Here is an 8057-nt window from a genome sequence, read left to right as displayed (position 1 = left end):
CTACCCCACAGCCTAGGCCGATTCGACCCCTCTCCGCTGGGGCCCTCGCTGGGGTCTCTGCACCCTGGGAGCGGGAGCGGCGCGCGGGCGGGGAAGCGCGGCCCAGACCCCCGGGTCCGCCCGGAGCAGCTGCGCTGTCGGGGCCAGGCCGGGCTCCCAGTGGATTCGCGGGCGCAGACGCCCAGGACCGCGCTTCCCACGTGGCGGAGGGACTGGGGACCCGGGCACCCGTCCTGCCCCTTCACCTTCCAGCTCCGCCTCCTCCGCGCGGACCCCGCCCCCGTCCCGACCCCTCCCGGGTCCCCGGCCCAGCCCCCTCCGGGCCCTCCCAGCCCCTCCCCTTCCTTTCCGCGGCCCCGCCCTCTCCTCGCGGCGCGGGTTGCAGGCAGCGCTGAGTCCTGCTGCGCACGTGGGAGGCCCTGGCCCCGGCCACCCCCGCGATGCCGCGCGCTCCCCGCTGCCGAGCCGTGCGCTCCCTGCTGCGCAGCCACTACCGCGAGGTGCTGCCGCTGGCCACGTTCGTGCGGCGCCTGGGGCCCCAGGGCTGGCGGCTGGTGCAGCGCGGGGACCCGGCGGCTTTCCGCGCGCTGGTGGCCCAGTGCCTGGTGTGCGTGCCCTGGGACGCACGGCCGCCCCCCGCCGCCCCCTCCTTCCGCCAGGTGGGCCTCCCCGGGGTCCGCGTCCGGCTGGGGTTGAGGGCGGCCGGGGGGAACCAGCGACATGCAGAGAGCAGCGCAGGCGACTCAGGGCGCTTCCCCCGCAGGTGTCCTGCCTGAAGGAGCTGGTGGCCCGGGTGCTGCAGAGGCTATGCGAGCGCGGCGCGAGGAACGTGCTGGCCTTCGGCTTCGCGCTGCTGGACGGGGCCCGCGGCGGCCCCCCAGAGGCCTTCACCACCAGCGTGCGCAGCTACCTGCCCAACACGGTGACCGACGCACTGCGGGGGAGCGGGGCGTGGGGGCTGCTGCTGCGCCGCGTGGGCGACGACGTGCTGGTTCACCTGCTGGCACGCTGCGCGCTCTTTGTGCTGGTGGCTCCCAGCTGCGCCTACCAGGTGTGCGGACCGCCGTTGTACCAGCTCGGCGCTGCCACTCAGGCCCGGCCCCCGCCACACGCTAGTGGAACCCGAAGGCGTCTGGGATGCGAACGGGCCTGGAACCATAGCGTAAGGGAGGCCGGGGTCCCCCTGGGCCTGCCAGCCCCGGGTGCGAGGAGGCGCGGGGGCAGTGCCAGCCGAAGTCTGCCGTTGCCCAAGAGGCCCAGGCGTGGGGCTGCCCCTGAGCCGGAGCGGACGCCCGTTGGGCAGGGGTCCTGGGCCCACCCGGACAGGACTCGTGGACCGAGTGACCGTGGTTTCTGTGTGGTGTCACCTGCCAGACCCGCCAAAGAAGCCACCTCTTTGGAGGGTGCGCTCTCTGGCACGCGCCACTCCCACCCATCCGTGGGCCGCCAGCACCACGCGGGCCCCCCATCCACATCGCGGCCACCACGTCCCTGGGACACGACTTGTCCCCCGATGTACGCCGAGACCAAGCACTTCCTCTACTCCTCAGGCGACAAGGAGCAGCTGCGGCCTTCCTTCCTACTCAGCTCTCTGAGGCCCAGCCTGACTGGCGCTCGGAGGCTGGTGGAGACCATTTTTCTGGGTTCCAGGCCCTGGATGCCAGGGACTCCCCGCAGGTTGCGCCGCCTGCCCCAGCGCTACTGGCAAATGCGGCCCCTGTTTCTGGAGCTGCTTGGGAACCATGTGCAGTGCCCCTACGGGGTGCTCCTCAAGACGCACTGCCCGCTGCGGGCTGCAGTCATCCCAGCAGCCGGTGTCTGTGCCCGGGAGAAGCCCCAGGGCTCTGTGGCGGCCCCCGAGGAGGAGGACACAGACCCCCGTCGCCTGGTGCAGCTGCTCCGCCAGCACAGCAGCCCCTGGCAGGTGTACGGCTTCGTGCGGGCCTGCCTGCGCCGGCTGGTGCCCCCAGGCCTCTGGGGCTCCAGGCACAACGAACGCCGCTTCCTCAGGAACACCAAGAAGTTCATCTCTCTGGGGAAGCATGCCAAGCTCTCGCTGCAGGAGCTGACGTGGAAGATGAGCGTGCGGGACTGCGCTTGGCTGCGCAGGAGCCCAGGTGAGGAGGTGGTGGCCGTCGAGGGCCCAGGCCCCAGAGCTGAATGCAGTAGGGGCTCAGAAAAGGGGGCAGGCAGAGCCCTGGTCCTCCGGTCTCCATCGTCACGTGGGCACACGTGGCTTCTCGCTCAGGACGTCGAGTGGACACGGTGATCTCTGCCTCTGCTCTCCCTCCTGTCCAGTTTGCATAAACTTACGAGGTTCACCGTCACGTTTTGATGGACACGCAGTTTCCAGGCGCTGAGGCCAGAGCAGTGAACAGAGGAGGCTGGGCGCGGCAGTGGAGCCGGGTTGCCGGCAATGGGGAGAAGTGTCTGGAAGCACAGACGCTCTGGCGAGGGTGCCTGCAGGTTACCTATAATCCTCTTCGCAATTTCAAGGGTGGGAATAAGAGGTGGGGACGAGAACCTCGTCTTCCTGGGGGTGGGAGGTAAGGGTTTTGCAGGTGCACGTGGTCAGCCAATATGCAGGTTTGTGTTTAAGATTTAATTCTGTGTTGAGGGCCAGGTGCGGTGGGTCAGGCCTGTAATCCCAGCACTTTGGGAAGCTGAGGCAGGTGGATCACCTGAGGTCAGGAGTTTGAGACCAGCCTGACCAACATGGTGAAACCCTATCTGTACTAAAAATACAAAAATTAGCTGGGCGTGGTGGCGTGTGCCTGTAATCCCAGCTACTTGGGAGGCTGAGGCAGGAGAATCACTTGAACCCGGGAGGCGGAGGTTGCAGTGAGCTGAGATTGTGCCATTGCACTCCAGCCCCGGGGACAAGAGTGAAACTCTGTCTTAAAAAAAAAAAAAAGTGTGCGTTGACTGTGCCAGGACAGGGTAGAGGGAGGGAGATAAGACTGTTCTCCAGCACAGATCCTGGTCCCATCTTTAGGTATGAAGAGGGCCGCATGGGAGCAGAGGACAACAGATGGTTCCACCTGCTTAGGAAGGGACAGTGTTTGTGGGTGTTCAGGGAATGGTGCTGCTGGGCCCTACCGTGTCCCCACCATGTTTTTCTGGATTTGATGTTGAGGCACCTCCGCTCCAGCCCCCTTTTGGCTCCCAGTGCTCCCAGGCCCTACAGTGGCAGCTAGAAGTCCCGATTTCACCCCCTCCCCACAAACTCCCAAGACATGTAAGACTTCCGGCCATGCAGACAAGGAGGGTGACCTTCCTGGGGCCCTTTTTTTTCTTTTTTTTTTTTTTTTTATGGTGGCAAAAGTCATATAACATGAGATTGGCACTCCTAACACGGTTTTCTGTGTACAGTGCAGAATTGCTAACTCGGTGGTGTTTACAGCAGGTTGCTTGAAATGCTGCGTCTTGCATGACTGGAAGTCCCTTCCCATCGAACAGCAGCTGCCTCACACCTGCTGCCGCTCAGGTGGACCACGCCGTCAGATAAGCGTCATGCAACCCATTTTTGCTTTTTGCGCTCCGGCTTCCTTCGTCGAGGAGAGTTTGAGTTCTCTGATCAGGACTCTGCCTGTCATTATTGCTGTTCTCTGATTTCAGATGAGGTCACAATCTGCCCCTGGCTTGTGCAGGGAATGAGGCGTGGTCCCGGGGTGTCCCTGTCACGTGCAGGGTGAGTGAGGCACGGCCCCCGGGTGTCCCTGTGACGTGTAGGGTGAGTGAGGCGCGGTCCCCGGGTGTCCCTGTGACGTGTAGGGTGAGTGAGGCGTGGTCCCCGGGTGTCCCTGTCATGCGTAGGGTGAGTGAGGCACAGTCCCCGGGTGTCCCTGTCACATGCAGGGTGAGTGAGGCGTGGTCCCCGGCTGTCCCTGTGACGTGTAGGGTGAGTGAGGCACAGTCCCCGGGTGTCCCTGTCATGTGTAGAGTGAGTGAGGCACGGTCCCCGGGTGTCCCTGTCATGTGTAGAGTGAGTGAGGCACGGTCCCCGGGTGTCCCTGTCATGTGTAGAGTGAGTGAGGCACAGTCCCCGGGTGTCCCTGTCATGCATAGGGTGAGAGAGGTACAGTCCCCGGGTGTCCCTGTCATGCGTAGGGTGAGTGAGGCAAAGTCCCCGGGTGTCCCTGTCATGTGTAGGGTGAGTGAGGCACGGTCCCGGGTGTCACTGTCACATGTAGGGTGATTGAGGTGCGGTCCCCGGGTGTCCCTGTGACGTGTAGGGTGAGTGAGGCGCGGTCCCCAGGTGTCCCTGTCATGCATAGGGTGAGTGAGGTGCGGTCCCCGGGTGTCCCTGTCATGTGTAGGGTGATTGAGGTGCGGTCCCCAGGTGTCCCTGTGACATGTAGCGTGAGTGAGGCACAGTCCCCGGGTGTCCCTGTCATGTGTAGGGTGAGTGAGGCGCGGTCCCCGGGTGTCCCTGTGACGTGTAGGATGAGTGAGACGCGGTCCCCAGGTGTCTCTGTCATGCGTAGGGTGAGTGAGGCACGGCCCCCAGGTGTCCCTGTCATGCGTAGGGTGATTGAGGCGCGATCCCCGGGTATCCCTGTCATACGTAGGGTGATTGAGGCACGGTCCCCGGGTGTCTCTGTGACGTGTAGCATGCGTGAGGCACGGCCCCCGGGTGTCCCTGTCACGTGCAGGGTGAGTGAGGCACGGTCCCGGGTGTCCCTGTCACGTGCAGGGTGAGTGAGGCACGGTCCCGGGTGTCCCTGTAACGTGTAGGGTGAGTGAGGCACGGTCCCCGGGTGTCCCTGTCACGCCTAGGGTGATTGAGGCACGGTCCCCGGGTGTCCCCGTCATGTGTAGGGTGATTGAGGCACGGCCCCCGGGTGTCTCTGTCATGTGTAGGGTGAGTGAGGCACGGCCCCCGGGTGTCCCTGTCATGTGCAGAGTGAGTGAGGCACGGCCCCCGGGTGTCTCTGTCATGTGTAGGGTGAGTGAGGCACGGCCCCCGGGTGTCCCTGTCATGTGCAGAGTGAGTGAGGCATGGTCCCCGGGTGTCCCTGTCATGCGTAGGGTGATTGAGGCACGGTCCCCGAGTGTCCCTGTCATGCGTAGGGTGATTGAGGCGCGGTCCCCGGGTGTCCCTGTGACGTGTAGCGTGAGTGAGGCACGGCCCCCAAGTGTCCCTGTCACGTGCAGGGTGAGTGAGGCTCGGTCCCCGGGTGTCCCTGTCACATGCAGGGTGAGTGAGGCACGGTCTCCGGGTGTCCCTGTCATGTGCAGAGTGAGTGAGGCACGGTCCCCGGGTGTCCCTGTCATGCGTAGGGTGAGTGAGGCACGGCCCCCAGGTGTCCCCGTCATGTGCAGAGTGAGTGAGGCACAGTCCCCGGGTGTCCCTGTCATGCGTAGGGTGATTGAGGCACGGTCCCTGGGTGTCCCTGTCATGCATAGGGTGATTGAGGCGCAGTCCCCAGGTGTCTCTGTGACGTGTAGCGTGAGTGAGGCACGGCCCCCGGGTGTCCCTGTCACGTGTAGGGTGAGTGAGGCACGGTCCCCGGGTGTCCCTGTCACGTGCAGGGTGATTGAGGCACGGTCCCCGGGTGTCCCTGTCACGTGCAGGGTGAGTGAGGCACGGTCCCCGGGTGTCCCTGTCACGCCTAGGGTGATTGAGGCACGGTCCCCAGGTGTCCCTGTCACGTGCAGAGTGAGTGAGGCACGGTCCCCGGGTGTCCCTGTCACGTGTAGGGTGAGTGAGGCACGGTCCCTGGGTGTCCCTGTCACGTGCAGGGTGAGTGAGGCACGGTCCCCGGGTGTCCCTGTCACGTGCAGGGTGAGTGAGGCACGGTCCCTGGCTGTCCCTGTCACGTGCAGGGTGAGTGAGGCACGGTCCCCGGGTGTCCCTGTCACGCCTAGGGTGATTGAGGCACGGTCCCCGGGTGTCCCTGTCACGTGCAGAGTGAGTGAGGCACGGTCCCCGGGTGTCCCTGTCATGCGTAGGGTGAGTGAGGCAAGGCCCCCGGGTGTCCCTGTCATGTGCAGAGTGAGTGAGGCACGGTCCCCGGGTGTCCCTGTCATGTGCAGAGTGAGTGAGGCACGGTCCCCGGGTGTCCCTGTCATGTGCAGAGTGAGTGAGGCACGGCCCCCGGGTGTCCCTGTCATGCATAGGGTGAGCGAGGCACGGTCCCCGGGTGTCCCTGTCACGTGTAGGGTGATTGAGGCGCGGCCCCCGGGTGTCCCTGTCACGCGCAGGGTGAGTGAGGCGCGGCCCCCGGGTGTCCCTGTCACGCGCAGGGTGAGTGAGGCGCGGCCCCCGGGTGTCCCTGTCACGCGCAGGGTGAGTGAGGCGCGGCCCCCGGGTGTCCCTGTCACGCGCAGGGTGAGTGAGGCGCGGTCCCCGGGTGTCCCTGTCACGCGCAGGGTGAGTGAGGCTCGGTCCCCGGGTGTCCCTGTCACGTGCAGGGTGAGTGAGGCTCGGTCCCCGGGTGTCTCTGTCACGTGCAGGGTGAGTGAGGCACGGTCCCCGGGTGTCCCTGTCATGCGTAGGGTGAGTGAGGCACAGTCCCCGGGTGTCCCTGTCACATGCAGGGTGAGTGAGGCACTGTCCCCAGGTGTCCTTGGCTTTTGCTCACTTGAGCTTGCTCCTGGATATTTGCTCTTTCTATAGCCACAGATGTGCTGGTTGCCCATTGCCTGGGTAGATGGTGCAGGCACAGTGCTGGTCCCCAAGCCTATCTTTTCTGATGCTTGGCTCTTCTTGGTCACCTCTCCATTCCATTTTGCTACGGGGACACGGGACTGCAGGCTCTTGCCTCCCGCCTGCCAGGCACTGCAGCCACAGCTTCAGGTCCACTTGCCTCTGTTGGGCCTGGCTTACCCACCACGTACCCGCCACACCCATGCTGCCAATACTCCTCTCCCAGCTTGTCCCATGCTGAGGCTGGACTCTGGGCTGCCTGTGTCTGCTGCCATGTGTTGCTGGAGACGTCCCAGAAAGGGTTCTCTGTGGCCTGAAGGAAAGCAAGGCACACCAGCCCCTCACTTGTCCTGTTTTCTCCCAAGCTGCTCCTCTGCTTGGCCCCCTTGGGTGGGTGGCAACGCTTGTCACCTTATTCTGGGCACCTGCCGCTCATTGCTTAGGCTGGGCTCTGCCTCCAGTTGCCCCCTCACATGGATTGACATCCAGCCACAGGTTGGAGTGTCTCCGTCTGTCTCCTGCTGTGAGACCCACGCGGACGGCCGGTGTCTCCGCCGGCTTCGTCAGACCTCTCTCTTGGGTCTTAGTTTTGAATTTCACTGATTTACCTCTGATGTTTCTATCTTTCCATTGTATGCTTTCTTTTGGTTTATTCTTTCATTCCTTTTCTAGCCTCTTAGTTTAGTTATGCCTTTCACTGTAAGTGCTGCCTTAGCTGCACCCTGTGTTTTGATGTGAAGTAATTTCAACATCAGCCACTTTTAAGTGTTCTTAAAGTACTTAAAAGTGTTAATACTTCTTTTAAGTATTCTTATTCTGTGATTTTTTTTTCGTGCACCCTGTGTTTTGATGTGAAATCATTTTGATATCAGTCACTTTTAAGTATTCTTTAGCTTATTCTGTGATTTCTTTGAGCAGTGAGTTATTTGAACATTGTTTATGTTCAAGATTTGTAGAGTATCAAGATACGTAGAGTATTTTAAGTTATCGTTTTGTTATTGATTTCTAACTCAGTTGTGTAGTGGTCTGTATAATACCAATTATTTGAAGTTTGTGGAGCCTTGCTTTGTGATCTAGTGTGTGGATGGTTTCCAGAACCGTCCATTGTAAATCTGACATCCTGTCAATAGTGGGCATATGCATGTTCACTATATCCAGCTTATTAAGGTCCTGTGCAAAGCTTCTGTCTCCTTCTAGATGCATGAAATTCCAAGAAGGAGGCCACAGTCCCTCACCTGGGGGATGGGTCTGTTCATTTCTTCTCGTTTGGTAGCATTTATGGGAGGCATTATTAGGTGCAGGCACATGGTAGTATTTTTATCTTCCTGATGAGTAAATCTTTTGTAGACTTCTATGTCTCTAGTAATCTAGTAATTCTTTTTTTAAATTGCTCTTAGTACTGCCA

At 61.7% G+C, this 8057-nt stretch overlaps 1 protein-coding gene across 4 annotated transcripts in view; it reads left to right on the top strand.

The window, feature by feature from the left end:
- The first annotated feature begins 385 nt into the window (after window positions 1–385).
- Window positions 386–8057, top strand: part of TERT (telomerase reverse transcriptase) — a 46680-nt gene continuing 39008 nt past the window's right edge. For all 4 annotated transcript variants that reach the window (XM_054489490.2, XM_063664630.1, XM_054489491.2 and 1 more), the window contains exons 1-2: window positions 386–659; window positions 764–2117. In XM_054489490.2, the coding sequence (XP_054345465.1) occupies window positions 441–659; window positions 764–2117 (1573 nt within the window). In that variant the 5' untranslated portion in view covers window positions 386–440. The remainder of the gene's footprint in view (window positions 660–763; window positions 2118–8057) is intronic.

Source organism: Pongo pygmaeus, chromosome 4, assembly GCF_028885625.2.
Source record: "Pongo pygmaeus isolate AG05252 chromosome 4, NHGRI_mPonPyg2-v2.0_pri, whole genome shotgun sequence".
NCBI lineage: Eukaryota > Metazoa > Chordata > Mammalia > Primates > Hominidae > Pongo > Pongo pygmaeus.
This window is presented reverse-complemented; position numbering and strand designations above follow the sequence as displayed.